The sequence below is a fragment of the Sus scrofa genome, chromosome 2 (genome assembly GCF_000003025.6).
Source record: "Sus scrofa isolate TJ Tabasco breed Duroc chromosome 2, Sscrofa11.1, whole genome shotgun sequence".
Taxonomy (NCBI): domain Eukaryota; kingdom Metazoa; phylum Chordata; class Mammalia; order Artiodactyla; family Suidae; genus Sus; species Sus scrofa.
This window is the reverse complement of record NC_010444.4, coordinates 43866659-43887442: the sequence shown is the minus strand read 5'-3', so window position 1 is coordinate 43887442 and position 20784 is coordinate 43866659. Positions and strand designations below refer to the sequence as shown.

The 20784-nt window shown below is 46.5% G+C and overlaps 1 protein-coding gene across 2 annotated transcripts in view; it reads left to right on the top strand.

Annotated features, from left to right (window-relative positions):
- Positions 1-20784, top strand: part of INSC (inscuteable homolog (Drosophila)) — a 171728-nt gene that overhangs the window by 127824 nt on the left and 23120 nt on the right. For both annotated transcript variants that reach the window (XM_021083297.1, XM_021083296.1), the window contains exons 10-12: positions 9476-9542; positions 13642-13797; positions 16051-16127. In XM_021083297.1, coding sequence (XP_020938956.1) covers positions 9476-9542; positions 13642-13797; positions 16051-16127 — 300 coding nt within the window. The remainder of the gene's footprint in view (positions 1-9475; positions 9543-13641; positions 13798-16050; positions 16128-20784) is intronic.

Sequence of the window (20784 nt, the reverse complement as noted above, 5' to 3'; positions counted from 1 at the left end):
CATCAGCTAGTCTGGGGGAGCTGGATGTGGTCAGGTATCCAGAAGTACTCTCTTCCTAATAAGCCATCTATATGGCTTGTGTTTTCATCCCCAGGAAGTATTTTCTAGGGATCATGATGCCCAGGGGCTCCAGCTACAGGTGTGTTAATGGGGGGTGGGGGCGAAGGGCTGGCTGACCTTTGCCCTGCCTGCGAGCAGTGACAACCTAGGGCGAATGGGATGTGGTTATCTTGTCCAACTCACAGCAGAGACTTTCATGGAGTGGGACTTTATGGCCTTTAGAAATTAATTTCTTTCACAGAGGTGAAGGGTGCTGGTATTTTCACTCCCCATGAAGGCATGTTGTCTGCTTGGCATTTTCGAATTCCAGATTTTGTAGCATTTCTGAGATCTCGCTGTGAATACCATTATCCCGAGTCCATTTGCCAGAAGTGCCACTTATGAGGTATGACAATTTTGACTTACATTGCAAAAGCCCTCTATAATTTGTAAAGCCCCATCATGTACATATATGATCTAGCAGAAATAGTACAGGCTTTGGGTTCAGACAGACCTGAGTTCAAGTCCTGATTCCATTTCCCAGCTGTGTGACCTTAGACGAATTCCTTCACCTCTCTGAGCCCCAAAACCCTCATCTGTATTTCCTTCTTCCTTGTGTCTTAATAATAATTAGATAGCATAATGCTTGTAAAACAGTTAAAAACTCTCAGCTGAAAAAAATGCACAGCCTAAGAATTGAGAGTTATGTTTTATTCAGCAGACGAAACTGAGGACTTAAACCTCAGACACAGCATCTCAGAGAAGTCTGAGAGACTGCTCTGAAGAGGATAGAGAGGAGACAGGATATATAGGAGTTTTTGACCAGGTAATCACATCAAAAGATTACTGTTAAAGAAAACCAGGTATTTCACATTAAGGAATTCAGTGCCTTTTCAAGTATGAGAAGATGCAAAAATCTGGGCCTCTTGAAATCATTCTTTCTTTCTTTCTTTTTTTTTTTTTTTTTTTTGTCTTTTTGCCTTTTCTAGGAGGTTCCCAGGCTAGGGGTCGAATTGGAGCTGTAGCCGCCGGCCTACGCCAGAGCCACAGCAACATGGGATCCGAGCTGCGTCTGCGACCTACACCACAGCTCAAGACAATGCTGGATCCTCAACCCACTGAGCAAGGCCAGGGATGGAACCTGCAACCTCATGGTTCCTAGTTGGATTCATTAACCACTGAGCCACAACGGGAACTCCCTGAAGTCATTCTTTTGATATGCACCTTCTCCCTCTGGGGCCAGTATCTTGTGCTTTCTCATTCTTAGTCTCTTCAAGGTGCACAGTGTGGGTGGGGCTGCAGTGACTGATGGCTTGATGGCAGGCATACTGTTTTTATCCTGAGTTCCCTCAGGGCTCACCATTGGCCAGGTTGTAATGTGATGATGGCTTGATAGCTGCAACATCCCCTGTTTACTGATATGGCAGGCACTGTTCTTTTCATTGGCAGAACCAAAGTGATACTCAAGAATGAATGGGCCAGGGATCTCTTGATAGAACCAGGGACTTGGATGGGTTCAGACAGGGACTGGGCAGAAAAGTATGGCCAGGAAATGTGGTTAATGTGGTGATGAGTGCAGTGTGGTATTTCAACCTGTGTGTATTTCAATCAGTGTGGTCATTTCAATCTGTGTGTGGGTTTCTGCAGATTGTATTATGTGTATGTGAGGAGGGGGTGGGGGGACCATAAGCCACTTAAAGGAGTGAAGTTCATTTGCATATGAATAGATATATGCATATCTACCCTTCTGGAGAGGCTAGGAAGAAGTCAGGATCTCTCACCAAGTCCTGATTTGCTCCAGAAGTCAAGGGAAAACAAAGTCCAGAGAACATCAACTGGCCTTTCTTTTCTTTTCTTTTTTTTTTTTTTTTTTTTTTTTTTTGTCTTTTTAGGGCTGCACCTGCGGCATATGGAAGTTCCCAGGCTAGAGGTCAAATTGGAGCTGCGATTGCCGGCCACAGCCACAGCCATACCAGATCCAAGCCCCGTCTGTGATCCACACCACAGTTCACCAGCAATGCTGGATCCTTAACCCACTGATTGAGGCCAGGAATCGAACCCGTAACCTCATTGTTCCTAGTCAGATTCATTTCCGCTGCTCCACAATGGGAACTCCTCACCATTTCTGATGCTTTCTAATACTGTAAGGCTGATGCCTTAACCTTAATACAATTCCCAGGGAGAGAGTTTTGGCTTCGTTCACCAACAGCTTGGTACCTACATCTAAGGTACTTCTGTGGCCTCTGTGGCCTTGAAACAGACAGTATTAACAGACTAAACTTAGCCAGAACACACACTGGGACTTGAACCTCCATGCCAGGACTCGAACCCAGCCTAAACCCAGATTGGAGCTTGAACCCATGGTTTTAAATTAGAATCACTCACCCTGTCCCTGGACTCACTGAGGTTCAGGTTCTTAATGCCTCTGTGCAGAAAGAATTCAGCGAGAGACAAAGTGATAGGCAAGAAACAGATTTATTAGGATAGGATACTTGTGAGATGCAAGCGGGCAGGCAAGGAACCTCTGCCAGAGGATCTGGTGGGCCACAATTTTACCATCCAAAGGAATCGGGGTGGAAAAAGACAACCTCTTCCTTTCTGGGAGTAATAGCTCCTCCTTGGTGTCCCATAGGTGGTTATTCAAAACAACAGAAGGGTGGTCCTCAAACTCCTGCCCTTGGTCTGAATCTGAACGCAGGCCTTGTCCCATTCTCCTCCCCACGACCTGGGGCAATTCTCGCACGACCACTAGTCAGGCAAATCTGCCTTGTTCTGCTGGCTTTTTGGAGAAATTTATTCACTTACAGTGATCTCCCAAAGTCCCCTAGATTTCCCCCTCTCTCTCCGATCCTTTCTTGGGACTTCTACAACTACCTGTGCCTACCCCATCCCTATCAGCCCTCCATTCTTGCCCCTTTCAGAGCGAGGAGGGAAAGCTGGGCCTGTCCATGAGAAGACCCAGGTACCAGAGGATGGGAGCAATATCTGTCTTGGGGCTCGGGCAGGTGCTGTCTAGGTCTCCACACCTGTCTGGTTCTCTCAGCTCCTGACCACGTCCATCAGAGGGAGGAAGAGGCTTCCCCAGAGAGGATGGGAGGAGAGGACAGGGCCTTCTCCTGGACCCCTTGCCTCTCTGGCCTTGGAAGCAAGTGTGTTCAAAGAGACCACACCCTCCATCTCTCAGACCCCTCCATCCTTCAGCCCCATGTCCTTGACCATTCTTGTGGCTGTCTGACAGGGAGATGGTGTGAAGGGAAGAGGGCAGGACAGAGAAGCACTAGGACTTCCCCTAGAGGCTGAAAGGGATTCTGCCATTAACATGGTACCAGAGCTTTAGAGAATTAACACAGGGAGAGCAGAAATTTACTTTTTCCTTTTTTTTTTTTTTGTCCTTTTTGGGCCACACCCTGGAGGTTCCAGGCTAGGGGTCGAATCAGAGCTGCAGCTGTTGGCCTTACCCCACAGCCACAGCAACATGGGATCCAAGTTGCGTCTGCGACCTACACCACAGCTCAAAGCAATGCTGGATCCTTAAGCCACTGAGCGAGGCCAGGGATTGAACCTATGTCTTCATGGATACTAGTCAGATTTGTTTCCACTGAGCCACAATGGGAATTCTGATAATAGAAATTTAAACATTCAATCTAGCAATTAAAGAAGTACTTCTAATTGCAGTTCCATGAACTCTTGGCCATTTTACCCTAATGACTGCACGGCATAAAAATAGTCATAACTTTTCATTAAATATTTGTCAGATTTTCTTTCTTTTTTTTGTCTTTTTTTTTTTTTTTTTTTTTTTTTTGTCTTTTTGCCATTTCTTGGGCCGCTCTCACAGCATATGGAGGTTCCCAGGCTAGGGGTCTAATCGGAGCTGTAGCTGCTGGCCTACGCCACAGCCACATCAACGCGGGATCTGAGCCGCGTCTGCAACCTACACCACAGCTCACGGCAACGCCAGATCCCTAACCCACTGAGCGAGGCCAGGGATCGAACCTACAACCTCATGGTTCCTAGTGGGATTTGTTAACCACTGCGCCACGATGGGAACTCCTGTCAGATTTTCTGACTTGTAAGTTCTATTAGATCAGAGCTCCTATCTCTATTTGGGTGTCTCAGGTGTTTCTCACTTGTCTTTTAGGTGATGTGGTCTTCAGGGTTAGTTTATGACAGAGCAAAGGAAAGGGACAGGGGCAGAGTTGGCGTGTGATCAGGGCTGACATTGTTGGGGTTGCGAGACAAACCTGAGATTGGTTTGTGAACAAGTGTTTCTGGAGCCAGCAGCACAGAGTGAGCCTTTTCCTCTACGTATTGCTAATGCCAAAAGGCTTTGCCACCTTCATCCTCAGCACACCAGGGCATTTCTTCTTGAAGCAGTGACATGGAATTACCCCTATAACTCTGGTTCAATTTGCTATTTGCCTCAATGTTCTTAAGGTCTTTGGGAGGCCAGAGGAAAATGATTTTAAAATACCACAGAGGAGTTCCCGTTGTGGCTCAGCAGGTTAAGAACCTGACATAGTATCCATAAGGATGTAGGTTCGATCCCTGGCCTTGTTCGGTGGGTTAAGAATCCAGGGTTGCTACAAGCTACAGCATAGGTCACAGATATGGCTTGGAGCTGTCATTGCTGTGGCTGTGGTGTAGGCCAGCAGCCGCAGCTCCAATTCGACCCCAGCCCAAGAACTTCCAGATGCAGCAATGTGGCCATAAAAAGAATTTTTAAAATGCCACAGAAAGTAATGAGCACAAAATTTGTTGCGTTCTCTGCTGGCAGGGGCTCCTCCTGCTCTGAGATCTTGCTTTCCTTTGAGAGGGATCTCACATTAGCTGCCCATCTTGGCAACACTGGGTGTTGCACTGGTTGGTACGTGGCAAAGTCTTTCTAGGCTTGAGTCCTTTCAGGCTCTGACAGGGGCAAGTTATACTCATTTTATTTAACAAATGTTCTGGGTGCTTGACGAAGATGAAGTCATTGACTACTCATAACAGTCTTATGAATTATCTCATTTTTATCTTCTGTAAGTAGGCCATATCATGCGCCTCACCAAGAATTGTCCACCTCCTAATCCCCACAGCCTGTGAATAGGCCACCTTAGCTGGAGAATGGGATACTTTCAGATGTGATTAAGTGAAGGACCTTGGTATGGGAATATTATCCTGGATCATCCATGCGGGCCCAGGGTAACCCCAAGGATTCTTAGAAGAAGGAAGTAGGAGGGTTAGAGCCAGAGAATGAGATGTGATGGAGGAAGCAGAGGTCAGAGCAGTGGGTGCCAGGAGCCAAGGGCTGTGAATGGCCTCTGGAACCTAGAAAAGGCAAGGACACAGATTCTGCCCTAAAGCCTCCAGAAGGAAGGCGGGCTCTGTCATCACCTTGATTTTAGCTCCTTAAGACCCACATTAGGACTCTGATCCCTGGAATTGCAAGATAAGATCATGTAGGTTTTTTGAAAAATGTATTTCATTGAAGTATAGTTGATTTACAGTATTATTTTCTGCTATATGGCAAAATGATTGTTTATATATATATATACATTTTTTTCATATTCTCTTCCATTATGGTTTATTACAGATATCGAATATAGTTCTCTGTGCTGTACTCCAGGACCTAGTTGTTAAAATTGTATAGTTTGAAGGCACTAGGCTTCTGGTAATTTTTTTTTTTTTTAATAGCAGAAATAGAAAACCAGGAGTTCTCTTTGTTGCTCAGGGGTTAATGAACCTGACTAGGATTCATGAGGTTATGGGTTCAATCCTTGGCCTTAGTCGATGGGTCAAGGATCTGGCATTGCTATGAGCTGTGGTGTGGGTCACAGACACAGCTTGGATCCTACATTGCTGTGGTTGTGGCAGAGGCCAGCAGGTGTAGCTCTGATTCAACCCCTAGCCTGGGGACTTCTATATGCCATGAGTGCAGCCCTCAAAAGACCAAAAAAAAAAAAAAAAAAAAAAAAGAAAGAGAGAAAGAAAAACAAATATGCTTCATTAGCTAAGGCACAGAAGGGTTAAGTAACATGGTCAAGATCAGATGGAAAATAATGATAGATCCAAGATTTGGACTAGGCTGGTCCATGCACTTAGCCACATGCTACACTGCCTCTGACCTAGGGCCTCTCTTGGGGCCAATACCCTCTGTATTTATCAGATACCTACAGAGGGATGAGCACCCTCTCATGGAGGAGGAATAGGATTTAATTAAAAATCATCAGGAGTTCCCATATGGCTCAGTGGTTAACGAATCTGACTAGGAACCATGGGGTTGTGGGTTCGATCCTTGGCCTTGCTCAGTGGGTTAAGGATCTGGCATTGCCGTGAGCTGTGGTGTAGGTTGCAGACGCGGCTCAGATCCTGTGTTGCTGTGGCTGCGGTGTAGGCCGGCAGCTACAGCTTCGATTAGACCCCTGGCCTGGGAACCTCCATATGCTGCGGAGCAGCCCAAGAAATGGCAAAAAGACAAAAAAAAAAAAAAAAAAAAAAAAACATCAGGCAGGAATGAATCAGCCTGCACCAGGGGAGACCTGTTCCTCTGGCTCCTGTACTCTGTCCCCTGACAGCACTGCTCTCTTTTAGCCAACAAGGTAAACCAGTTGTCCCTAAAATCCCAGCCCTGGGCTTGCCTGTGAGCAGAAATGCTGTTGATCTTTTTTCTGTCTACATCACAGTACACACAAGCATGTTTCAAAAGGGGGACTCAGAGCAGGGCATAATTGGCATTTATTCAAATTGTGCTTAATTGAACACTTCATCTGCACCTCAGAAAGCCACATGGGGTACAGGTTCTGTAAAGAGGAAGTAATTTTCATTAACAGGATCTAAATTAGTCTGACACAAAGACCTACCTGTGCCTGTGACACAGCTAGTAATTGCCGGGTAATGAACCTCACGCTGCAGACAAAGGTTTCCTTTTCCTTTTTTATTTTGCCTTTCTGTTCTTTCCTTCCTTCCTTCCTCCCTCCCTCCTTCCTCCCAGCCTTCCTTTTCCTGTGGTTCTGTGTCAGGGAAGTGTCTTTACTCAGTGGCCGGGCTGGTAATGGTTGGAGGGAGCAGCCCCTGTGTCATAGGAACCAAGGTTGTGCTGCCTGCTACCACTCAGAGCCCAGAGAAGGCCACGTGGACTGCAGTCTGGCACAGACTTGGCTTTGTGACTCCTTCCTCCTAAGACTGTGCACTTTAGGAGTTCCTTGTGGCTCAGTGGTTAGCAACCTGACTAGTGTCTATGGGGACGCAGGTTCGATCCCTGGCCTCGCTCGGTGGGTTGGGGATCCTGTGTTGCCGTGAGCTGTGGTGTAGGTCGCCGCTGTGGCTCAGATCCCACATTGCTGTGGCTCTGGTGTAGGCTGGCAGCTGAAGCTCTGATTGGACCCCTACCCTGGGAGCCTTCAGAGGCCACGGGCGCAGCCCTAAAAAGACAAAAGACAAAAGAATAAAAAGAAAAGACTGTGCACTTTATGCCTCTTGGAAACGCCTTTTTTTTTTTAACAATATCTTTTATCTATGTTTTTCTTCCCACTCCTTCCACTCAGCCCTAAACACTCACAATCCTAAAAATAGGGTGAGGGAGGGCTTTAAGGACTAATCCTCCTTTAGACCTATTGTCTTTCTCAAATGCAGATAGGAGCTTGTCATTCCCCTCATGAAACATCTGGTGATGCAGAGTGGCCTTCAGGATGAAGCTTGTGGGGTATGTCCTGTTCCTCCCCTGGCCACCCACCCTATCATACTTATCTACGCAGGCCACTTCCACATCCGAGCGGGAAGGGCTGACACACACAGATGCCACAGCCACCTGAGAAGGCATATCCCTGGCTCAGAAGGTTAAGGATCTGGTGTTGTCACTGCTGTGGCTCAGGTTGCTGCTGTGGCACGGGTTCAATCCCCAGGTCTGGAACTTCCACATGTTCCCTGTACGACCAAAACAAACAAACAAAAAAAAGCCCTTTCCAGCATGTCTTTATTGGGGAAGGGAGAGGACAGATATTCTATTAATGTGGCAAATTTTTTTTCTGTTTAAGAGATATGTTATATGCATTTATCATCCAGAGTAATATACCAATATTGAACCAATTAAAATCTAGATAATAAGCTTTATGGGTCAGTGTTATGTTGCATTACTATGCATTATCCAGTTTCAGAATTGAAGCTGCCTGAGCTGTAGCAGGAGATCGTCATCTGCTGCCTCAGGGGTGGGAGCACAGCCTCTGGTTATACCGTGTGACAGGCTTTGAAGAAACTTTTCAAGAGGGATAGGCCTGCACCAAGGAACCGTGTTACTTTATTTCATTATTGATTTTAATTGTATTTATTTATTTTGTCTTTTAGGGCTGCACCCATGGCATATGGAGGTTCCCAGGCTAGGGGTCAAATTGGAGCTGTAGCTGCCAGCCTACACCACAGCCACAGCAATGCCAGATCTTTAATCCACTGAGCAAGGCCAGGGATCGACCCTGCGTCCTCATGGATGCTAGTCAGATTCGTTTCCACTGATCCACAACGGGAACGCCCTATTAGTGATTTTCAATTACCACTTGAGAGTGCTGTCTACATCCAGGGAAGTGGGTGGATTTTTAATTTGCTAAATTTTATGTCAAGAGCAGTGGGTGGTGTCTGAGGTAACAGGTGCCATGTTTGCAACATAACAGTGGTGTTTGCCACCCTGGTACAGTTTGGGGTCTATGGGAAGGGGCCCCTTGCTGGTCACCCCTTCATCAGTTTTGTGCTGTGAGTTCTCTGTGCAACTTTGACTATGTCAAGAGGGTGGAGATGGGGAGTGCTGTTGGCTGCCCAGCCCATGATGTTGTAACCAGGGCTCCCTGTTTACCTGGTATTAGCGTCTCTTTCCTACAGACAGAGCCCTTCAGCCATGACTGACAAGCAAAGCTTGCAGCCTACAGACTTAGAAAAGCTTAGCTGAGCAAGAACGCTTGTCAGATTGCATACAATACCTTAAGCTCAGGGCATAATGCAGCCTTTAGTCTCCAAGTCACTATTTCTATCTGAACCTCCAGATAGTCTCCATTCATTTCAAGTTGAACGTAGGTGGGGTTCAGTATCAGGGCAGGAAGCTGGGATGGAACGAACTCAATCCAGGACAGGGGCTAGACAGAAACCTGCCAGTTATAGCTGCATTTCAGGGCCTGGAGCTGAAGGGACCCTGCAGAAAGGTAATGGAGACTCCATCTTCAGGTGACTCTCCAGCGGTGTCCTAGGGAGCCATCCCCAGGGCCACATGCTGATGAATGACCATCAGTCCCTGGGGAAACACATCTGGGTGGCAGAAGCCCATGAAGATGGGAGAAGATACCATGGAAGGATGGGCCTGGTGGACCACGAGGAATCACAGGCTAAAGGAAGGCTTTGTAGCCCCTGGCTCATCTGTACAGAGTGCCTTTTGGCTTGGGTGTGCCCATTTCCTTAGCTTCTTAATTCCCTTTTCCAGATTGTGACCATCTTGGCAAACATGTCTGTCCTGGAGCAGTGCGCCTCTGACATCATTCAGGAGAACGGTATGTCTTTGCAGCAGTGTGCATGCTGTGTGCGTTACGTGGCTCTATAGGACCTTGCACCTTGGTGTTTGTGTAAAGGCCTTTGTGTAGGCTCGCAAATTTGTTTTTTGTTTTTGTTTTGTTTTGTTTTTTAGGTCTGCACTGGTGGCATAGGGAGGTTCCCAGGCTAGGGGTCAAATTGGAGCTATAGCTGCCAGCCTATGCCATTGCCATAGCAACGCCAGATTCGAGCACGTCTGCGACCTACACGACAACTCACAGCAATGCCGATCCTTAACCCACTGAGCAAGGCCAGGGATCGAACCTGCAACCTCAAGGTTCCTAGTTGGATTCGTTGCTGCTGCACCGCGATGGGAAATCCAAGGCTCATAAATTTGTACACGTGGTTCTCCACACTTGCAGGAGCACACGTATGTGTGCTCATGTGGGCAGCTGGGCCTGTATATAAATGTTTGCTTGCTTCCGTGGGGCTTCCATTCTAGTGGGAGGCAGATGCTGAACAAACGATAGAGAATGCTAAGTGCAGAAAATACCGCAGGGAAGACAAGAAGATAAATCCAAGGTGGAAGGGTGGCAGTTGCTATTAGGATGGTAAAGAGAAGACTGAGATTTCATTATGTCCCAAAAGTAAAAACCTATTCCTACAAAGGATGTGTTCCAACTTTAAATCATGCCCGGGAACAGTCTGAGGCGGGTTTCAGGTCAGGACCATCTGGATCCCTTGGTGCCTCATGGAGAGCATCTCTCTCCTCTTGCTCCCTGCTCCCATCTTGTGCAGAAGGTGTCACTAAGGTCCAGGTTTCGTTGACCCGGAAACCGCACTAAACAGTTTCCTGCTGGAGGACAGGTCAGCTGTCTTGCAGCTGGGAACCAAGTAGTGAAGGCTTCCCCTGACTGAGAAATAAAGGAGCAATTAGCACCCAGTTGGAAACCAGAGGCGCTAATGAGGACGAGTGAGCTGGGAGTCTGGGCAGCTGCTTCTGCCCAGGTTGCCTGCTGTTTGAGCAAACATACACATTCCTATCCCCCATTGCTGTATTGCTAATTGAAAGTCATCATTTTGTGTGAATTTTCTGTGATTCACATTCATTTATTTGATATTCATTCCCATATACTTGAGCTAAGCACTATTCAGGATACTTTTTATTTATTTTTGTCTTTCGTCTTCTTAGGGCTGCACCCATGGGATATGAAGGTTCCCAGGCTAGGGGTCTAATCAGAGCTGAAGCTGCCAGCCGGCCTACACCACAGCCACAGCAATGCCAGATCTGAGCCACATCTGCAACCTACACCACAGCTCACGGCAACGCCAGATCCTTAACCCACTGAGCAAGGCCAGGGATTGAACCTGAAACCTCATGATTCCTAGTTGGATTCATTTCCGGTGAGCCACGATGGGAGCTCCACATTCTGGATACTTTAGATATACTTATTCATTAAAAGGACAAAAACCCTCTCCCTACAGGCTCAGCCACTGGCCTATGAGAAACTGTTCTTTGTCAGACTCAGGTGTGAAACTGGGGTTTGGAAAATGACTTCTTCCTGGGACCAGGAGGAGTTAGTAAAATTTCTTTTTTCTTTTTGTCTTTTCTAGGGCTGCTCCCAAGGCATATGGAGGTTCCCAGGCTAGGGGTCTAATTGGAGCTGTAGTCACTGGCCTACGCCACAGCCACAGCAATGCAGGATATGAGCTGTGTCTGTGAGCTACACCACAGCTCACGGCAACACCAGATCCTCAACCCACTGAGCAAGGCCAGGGAGTGAACCTGCAGCCTCATGGTTCCTAGTTGGATTCATTAACTGCTGAGCCACGACGGGAACTCCAGTAAAATTTCTTAATCCTGTGGTACTATCTGCAGTTGTCATTTTGATGCCCACTGTTCATGTCCCCAAAGGGCAAAGTCAGCCCTGACTTTGTCTTAGGGACATTGTGGGCATAAGAGGCTTTTGAAGACTGTGTTCCATTCTGTGGCCAGGAAGGGGGTTGAAGAGAAGCACCTTCCCCCAAGTTCAGTGTGTGTGGTGGCAGAGCTACAGGGCTGAGAAAGGCAGGGCCTGCAGCGTCCCCGAGGCTGTAGGAGGGAAAAAATGGGGCACTTACTCAGCTCACCAGAGCGAGAAACGGCCCTTCTCCAGGACTGCATAATCTTAGGAGCCACAATAAAATTACTCATAGCCCCCTGATTTGGGATCTGGGAGACTTAGAAATGGAATCTGGTTCAAGTAAGATTTAGAGGCACGTGACTGAGGCACTGGCCGGGAAGTGATTCTATGTGAACTTGAAAAGTTGCTTCCACTCTCCAGACCTCAGGTGCTGGCTGTGAAATGGGGGAGAGGGAGGGGTTGGGTTGGAACTTGAAGGATCTGTAGGGCTCTGTGGTCTTAAAAGTCAGAGGCTGCAAACCTAGATGCCTAGAGGACCCACTCGGGTAACATAAACAGATGGTGTGGGCTCGGCAGCGACTAGATTGATCTCATGTAAAGGAGTAACCTGGGAGTTCTCTCTGAGGCTCAGAGTTAATGAACCCGACGAGGATCCATGAGGATGTGGGTTCGATCCCTAGCTCGCTCAGTGGGTCAAGGATCCGGCGTTGCTGGGAGTGGTAGTATAGGTCAAAGATGCAGCTCGGATCTGGCATGACTGTGGCACAGGTCGGCAGCTGTAGCTCCTGTTCGACCTCTAGCCTGGGAACTTCCATATGCTGCAGGTGCAGCCCTAAAAAAGCAAATCAATAAATAAATAATAAAGGAGTAACCTTATAAGTGTCAACAAATTGTTGATATGCAGAAATGTGGACCCAGTGTTCTCAGATCAAGAAAGAATTTTTCAGAAGCCAGAACTCAAGATTTTTATGGAATCTCCCAATTAGCATGTTAGCCAAGATGTTAAAAAAAAAAATAGTAGACAATGTGTAAAGCAAGAAAACAAAGCAAAAATACATCTGTGGGCCATGTCTGGTTGAAGTTCTAAGCAGGCAAATGCCTGTATGTGCACAGAAGATGGAGATTCACGACAACCTGTAGGATGGGAACTATTTGTATGGTGGGCAAGAGGGGAAAGAATATCCCCTGCAGAAAGAATTAGGTGGGCATGGAGTTCCCGTCATGGCTCAGTGGTTGACAAATCCGACTAGGAACCATGAGGTTGCGGGTTCGATCCCTGGCCTTGCTCAGTGGATTAAGGATCTGGCGTTGCTGTGAGCTGTGGTGTATGCAGGTTGCAGATGTGGCTTGGATCCTGCGTTGCTGTGGCCCTGGTGTAGGCCGGCGGCTACAGCTCCGATTAGACCCCTAAGCTGGGAACCTCCATGTGCTGCGGGAGCTGCCCTAGAAATGGCAAAAAAAAAAAAAAAAAAAAAAGAATTAGGTGGGCAAAGGCACAAGGTGGGAGTGGGTGTGGGTGTGTGTGTGGGTTTGTGGGACAAATCCGAAGACAGATCCGGTTTCAGGGGAGGGCAGGGAGGCTCTTGGCTGGCCAAATTCAAGCCAGCTACTCCACCCTCTCCTGCTACGTGAATCCCCCCAAAGCATTTGATCTAGTGATTATCCAGCTTAGGTTTGGGTCACCTCCCTCCAGGGGGACCCACCATGTCTGGACCTATCTCAGATGCAGCCATTATCTGGAGTGAAGAGGTGATGGATGGTAACCTGATTATCTGAGTTCTGATACCAGCTCCCCACTGCTTACTGTGTGACCCTAGGCAAAATGCTTCATGTCTCTCTGGGCCTCGGAATGAATTATAACAGACAGTACTTAGTTTATGAGGAGGTTTTAGGGATCATGCATTTACTGTGTATTTAGTGCAGCATCAGGGATGTCATAAAAGCACAGTAACATCATTAAACAGAAATTAAAAGGATGTCCTCCAGATGTCCCTTCCAAGGATAGCGACTAGGTCCATGGAATCAGAGACACCCCCAGGGCAGAGGAAGTAGATGAGGCGACCTCGGCCAGGCTCCTCCTCTGGTTGGGAACCCTGTGCCATCCCAGCAGCCTTTGCTTGAACCCACAGCCATCCATCCAGCTGGCCCCAAGGAGAGGACGTCTCCCTGCTCAGGCAGCTCTCAGCTCTTCATCTGTTCATTGTGTTCCACCCAGGGGTCCAGCTGATCATGGGCATGCTGTCTGAGAAGCCAAGGTCTGGGACCCCTGCCGAGGTGGCAGCCTGTGAGCGAGTCCAGCAGAAGGCTGCAGTGACCCTGGCCCGTCTCAGCCGAGATCCAGAGGTGGCACGAGAGGCTGTGCGGCTGAGCTGTGAGTGGTGCTGTGGCAGGAGTGGTGAGGGGGGACTGGGGCTGGGAGCAGCCTGATTTCACGGTGGCGGTGCTGAGGAAGGACTCAGAGCAGGGCTGGTGTGGGGGGCCCAGGGTGCAGGCCTTAGGTAGCTTCCTTTCCCCTGGGGCTGAAGCAAGGAGGAGTCTAGAGAGGTTCAAGGTGGCCAGAAGAGTGACTCACTTGCAGGCTTCCTGTTTAACAAGGACCCGGTTCTTTCTTTCATTCATGCATTTCCTCATTCATTCATTCACTCATTCTGTTATTTACTTTTTTTCTTCACCACTCATTTGTTCATTCACTGATGAATTCATCCTTTTGCTCATTCACTCATTGACTCATTCATTCAGTCAGTCACTTATTTACCCAACAAATATTTTCAGCACATCCACTCCATGCTAGGCTCTGTTCTGAGTGCTGGGCTTATAACATTGATTATAACCGCGTCCTGACCACAGAGGCTTATAGCCTGATGTGGAAAGAAAAATTTGCACTTGAGTATCAGAGAGCAATGCTCAGAGCATGTCCACAGCATGTTTGGCACACAGAGAAGTAGCCCATATTTATCCGGGTGGTTCAAAGGATGTTTTAACAAGGAGGTTGACTCTTCAGCTGTGATCTGAGGAGATTCAGGTGTGAGGGCTAAGAAAGGCTGCCCCAGGCAGAGGTAGGATAGGCCTGGTGGTGTCACCAACCATCCAGGTACTTGGAGGACAGAGAGCAAGAGGTGGCTCTGGGGCAGCAGAGAGTTCAGGCTTCATAATGACTTCATGGAGGATAAACAGAATCTGTCTGCACACATTTTATTACTACTTACAGTGGGTTGTTTTTTGTTTGTTTTTTACCATTGTTCAAACTCATGTAGAGTTTGAAAAAATTGTTTTCAGTGAAAACAAAATCATTTAACTTTCCTTTGTAAAGGTTAAGGAAACATAATCTCAACCTGTAGTCTTCTATAATTTTAGCTACAATATATTTTGTTTTCTTTTTTCTTTTTTTTTCTTTGTCTTTTTGCCTTTCCTTGGGCCGCTCCCGTGGCATATGGAGGTTCCTAGGCTAGGGGTCTAATCGGATCTGTAGCCACTGGCCTACACCAGAGCCACAGCAACGCGGGATCCGAGCTGCATCTGTGACTCACACCATAGCTCACAGCAACGCCGGATCCTTAACCCACTGAGCAAGGCCAAGGATCGAACCCGCAACCTCTTGGTTCCTAATTGGATTCGTTTCCACTGTGCCACGATGGGAACTCCTATATTTTCTTTCTTTTTTTTTTTTTTTTTTTTTTTTTTTGTCTTTTTAGGGCTGCCCCCGTGGCATATGGAGGTTCCTAGGCTAGGGGTTGTATCGGAGCTGTAGCCACCAGCCTATACCACAGCCACAGCAACACGGGATCCAAGCCGCATCTGTGACCTACACCACAGCTCATGGCAATGCCGGATCCTTAACCCACTGAGAGAGGCCAGGTATTGAATCTGCATCCTCATGGATACTAGTCAGATTCATTTCCACTGCGCCACAGCTGAAATTCCTACAATATATTTTCTTACTCAAATAGTCAAGAGGTTAAAAAAAAAGTGTGCTAGGAAGTTCCACTGATAAAGATGTAAATGTTCAATTTAACTCTGGTAAAATCAAAAGTTCCTGCCTGGGAAGTTCTTTCTCAGAAAGACCTGTGGTATCTTTTTTGTCTTTTTAGGGCCACATCTGTGGCATATGGAGGTTCCCAGGCTAGGGTTGAATTGAACCTGTACCTGCCAGCCCACACCACAGCCACGCCAGATCCAAGCCTTGTCTATGACGTACACCACAGCTCACAGTGACGCCGGATCCTTAACCCCTTGAGCAAGGCCAGGGGCCGAACCTGTGTCCTCATGGATACTAGTCAGATTCATTTCCTCTGAACCACGACGGGAACTCTAGTCTTCCGCTGCTCATCCCTCTGCAGTGTGGGTGAGCTCCATCCTGGCCAGTGTTCTGGTGCATAAGGGTTTGGTTTTGATTGTCCAGCTCATCCTGGCCCTGACCAGGGTCCATTCACACATGAGGGAGCAGAAAGTCTTGCTGCCAAACTCCTCAGGGCGGCTCAGCACATTTCCCGGCTAAATGGTGGCCACCCGCTTCCCCATGTTCCCCACGTGGAGGAGTGTGTGTGAGAGACAGAAGCACCTCTGGGTCAGGCTTGGCCAGATCCATCCCGATCCAGGCCTGAGTGTCTCCCCCTGTCTCACGCAGGCATGTCCCGCCTCATCGAACTCTGCCGCTCGCCCTCCGAGAGGAACAGCAGTGATGCCGTGCTGGTGGCCTGCCTGGTGAGTTCCCAGACTTCCCCCAGCTTTCTTCACAGGCTTTGGGCTTGCCAACCAGGGGCCAGGAGAATGGGCTGTGCTGCAGTTGGCTTAGGTAAATCAGGAAGCTTTTTCTAGGTTTTCACTATTCTCTTTAAAATGGTGATAAAAGTAATACTTGTGTGACTTAGTTCATAAGACTGTGATGAAAATTATATGAGGTCATGTATGGGAAAGGAGGTAACCCCATTACCACAATTTTAGTAACCATGCATCCTAGAGAACCCATGAACCCTTAACAGTGGGTCAACATCAGAGGGGCCAGCTGGCAGAATGCTGGGTGGTGGTGGTGGTGCTGTCATGGTGCTTGCAGCACATGGAACCTAGACTATAATGTCTTCTGTCTGTTCCAAAGGGGACACTGTGAGAAAGCCTTCTTTCCTCCTCAAACTGAGCCCCTCTTCTGGTGCTCTTCCAGCTTCGTAGCTCCCTCCTGCTTTGTGGAGTAAGATAGGACAGGACCGTCGTATTATTCAGCCAGCTCCCAGGATCTTCACCCTCAACAAAGCTCCTGCATCCTGGGAGGTCCCACCCAACTTCTTGATACGTGGGTCCAACCATGAAATTATCAAGAGCCCTGGACAGGGGATACATGCCTTGTCTCTACACTGCTCCCTGCTAGGCTGCATCAAACCCTAACACAGAGCAGCTAACAGTTGGAAGTGTTCATTGTATAAGCCCTTCAACTTCCAGAAGGGGGTGCCAGATCCTCAGAGACCATGAGAGAGAAGCTAGGTCTAGAAGTTCTTCAAGTTGTTTCACAATAAAGCCCCTCCTTACCCCATTTTTTTTTTTTTTTTTTGGTCTTTTTGCTTTTTCTAGGGCTGCTCCCCCGGCATATGGAGGATCCCAGGTTAGGGGTCTAATCGGAGCTGTAGCCGCCAGCCTACGCCAGAGCCACAGCCACGCGGGATCCAAGCCTCTTCTGTGACCTACACCACAGCTCATGGCAATGCCAGATCCTTAACCCACTGAGCAAGGCCAGGGATTGAACCCGCAACCTCATGGTTCCTAGTCAGATTTGTTAACCACTGTGCCAAGATGGGAACTGCCTCCCCCCCTTTTTAATACTGAGTTCATCCCATTTCTGAAAACACCTGATGGGCACTGTAGACAGAGTGGTAGACACACCGGTAGACACACCAAGCATTACAGTTGGATATACCTGTCTTGGATTAGCCATTACAAACTATGTGACCTTGGGTAGGCCACTAAGTGCTGTAAATTTTATTAAAAATTTGCTCTGAGATTCTGTGGGCCATACATGCTTCTAGGCTTTGAGATACAACTGTGGGGGAAAAAAAGATTAAAGTTCAGCTCTGATGAGGCTTTTATTCTGGTATCTGCAGAACAACCTTCATCTTTTTTGTGCCTTTGGTAATCGGGTGAAGCTTATGGACCCCTTCTCAGTATTAGGTTTTAAATGGATATCATAAAATACATAGGCTTAAAAGGAAAATCATAATAAAATAATTATTAGGCCATTTAAACAGGTAAGATATGTATACACACACACACATATATATACTTTTAAATGAACACATTAAATAAAAGCTAGCAGTAAGTCTTGAGTAGCCATGAGCATAAATGATATTTGAGGGTACCTCCAAAAAATGTATTGGGATGTGAAATTGCTACCGAATCAAGCTTAGGTCTGCTTTGCCCATGTGCAGTAAAGCCAGTCTATTGGTACTGGGTTATGGTGAAGGAAAATGCAGCATTTATTACAAGGCGTCAAGCAAGGAGTCCAGGTAGCTAGTGCTTAAAAGGCCTGAACTGGAGTTCCCGTCGTGGCGCAGTGGTTGACGAATCTGACTAGGAACCATGAGGTTGCGGGTTCGGTCCCTGCCCTTGCTCAGTGGGTTGATGATCCGGCGTTGCCATGAGCTGTGGTGTAGGTTGCAGACGCGGCTCGGATCCCGCGTTGCTGTGGCTCTGGTGTAGGCCAGTGGCTACAGCTCTGATTCGACCCCTAGCCTGGGAACCTCCATATGCTGCGGGAGCGGTCCAAAGAAATAGCAAGAAGCCAAAAAAAAAAAAAGGCCTGAACTCCCAAAAGGCTTTCAGGGATATGTTTTTCAAGACAGGATAAGGAGGGAGGTTGTGGGGTGTGTGATCAACTCATGGACATGCTTCTGATTAGCTGGTGGTAGGGTAATCAGGAGTCAGTATCATCAACCTTTTGATTCCAACCAGTGTGGGGTCTGTGTGTTTATGGGCACCATACAGTTAACTTCTTCCACCTGGTAGGGCTTTCAGTATCTGCAAAACTGCTCAAAGGATATGGCTCCGAATATGATCTATAACTTTCAAGGAGGAATTAAGGGCCTGGACTTTGCTTAATGGCTAAACTATTATTATTTTGTCACGCTTGAGTGTTTTCCTTTCTTTCTGCATTTTATTGCTTCTCTGATTAAATGTACTCTTTGGAACTTGGGGAAGCCGAGGAAACTAGTTTTTCTACACATCAAAGGCAGGTAGAGGATATGGGCGGGGGGCACTGTTCCAGGAAGGCCCCATAGGGTCCTGCTTGGTTATAGCGCTCCCCTCCACCCCCCGTCTTTGATGCTCAACCATGAGAGGAACAGGTAAAGAATGAGAAAGAGAATAAAGTTTTGGATTGAGAGGTTCATCATAAATTTGGCAGAGGAATTAGGTTTAAGTTACCATTTCTCAAAATTTTAACTTTTCCCAACTCTTTGAGAGACCAGGGCAACAACCTGGCTACTTCCTGCTGAAATGGGATGTACTCCTGCCTCGATGTGGGGAAGGGACACAGAGTTGGAAATAGTGCCTAGTTTCAAGCTTAAATCAATAATTAATATTATGAAAACATTACTTCTCTCTTCGATTGCTTTGTCATAGTACCTGGATAAACATTTGAAAATTGAGGTTAATGATCAAAGTGTACCCTTGTGGTAATTCCCAAGAGAGTCTTCCTGTTTTACTTTATAATTTTTATATTAATTAATGTTTATGGCTGTACTCACAGAATATGGATGTTCCCAGGCCAGGGATTGGATCTATGCTGCCACAGAGACACTACCAGATCCTGAATCTGCTGTGCCGTAGTGCGAACTCAATTTTTATTTTACATTGGAGTATAATTGATGTACAAGGTGTGTTGCAGGTTTACATCAAAGTGATCCAGTTATACATATATCCATTCTTTTTCAGTTCTTTTCCCGTATAGGTTATTACAGAATATTGAGAAGAGTTCCCTGTGCTATATAGTAGGTACTTGTTGATTATCCATTTAATATATAGTAATGTGTATATGTTAATCCCAAACTCCTAATTTATCCTTCCCCCCTTTCTCCTTTGGTATCCATAAATTTGTTTTCTAAATCTGCAAACTGTTTCTCTTTTGTAAATAAGTTCATTTGTATCATTTTTCTTTTTCGATTCCACATATAAGTGATATATTTGTTTTTCTCTGTCTGACTTCAGTTAGTATGATAATCTCTAGGTCCATCCATGTTGCTGCAAATAGCATTATCTCATTCTTTTTTTCACAGCTGAGTAATATTCCATTGTGTATATGTACCTCATCTTCTTTATCCATTCCTCTGTCAATGGACATTTAGGTTGCTTCCATGTCTTGGCTGTTGTAAATAGTGCTGCAGTGAACAGCAGTATTTGGGGTACATGTGTCTTTTTGAATTATGGTTTTCTCCAGATATATGCCTAGGAGTGGGGTTGCTGGGTTATGTGGTAGTTCTGCATTTAGTTTTCTGAGGAACCTCCATACTGTTTTCCATAGTGGTTGTATCAATTTACATTCCCATCAAAAGTGTGGGAAGGTTCCCTTTTTTACACATCCTCTCCTGCATTTATTGTTTGTAGACATTTTGATGATGGCCATTCTGACTGGTGTGAAATGATACCCCATTGTAGTTTCGATTTGCCTTTCTCTAATAATCATTGATGTTGAACATCTTTTCATGTGTTTTTTGGCCTTCTGTCTTCCTTGGAGAAATGTCTAGATCCTCTGATCTTTTTTTATTATTTGTTTGATGTAAAACAGCATGAGCTGTTTGTATATTTTGGAGATTAATCCCATGTAGGTTGCTTCATTTGCAAAGATTTCTTCCCATTTTGTGTGTTGTCTTTTTTGTGTATGGTTTCCTTTACCGTGCAAAAGCTTTTAAGTTTAATTAGGTCCCATTTGTTTTTATTCTCCTTACTCTAGGAGGTAGATCAAAAAAAGATATTGCTGTGATTTATGTCAAAGAGTGTTTTGCCTATGTTTTCCTCTTGGAGTTTGCAGCATGCAGTCTTAGATTTAGGTCCTTATTTTAAGTTTGTGAATGGTATTAGAAAATGTTCTAATTTCATTCCTTTACATGTAGCTGTCCAGTTTTCCCAGCACCACAAGTTGAGGACACTGTCTCTTCTCTATTGTATATTCTTGCTCTTGTCATAGATTAGTTGACTATAGATGTGTAGGTTTATCTCTGGGGTTTCTATCCCATTCCACCTATCTATATTTCTGCTTTTGTGGCAATAGCATACTGTTTTGAGACAGTGGCTGTGTAGCCTGAAGTCAGGGAACCTGATTCCTCCAGTTCCATTTTTCTTTTTCAAGGTTGCTTTGGCTATTACGGGTCTTTCGTATTTC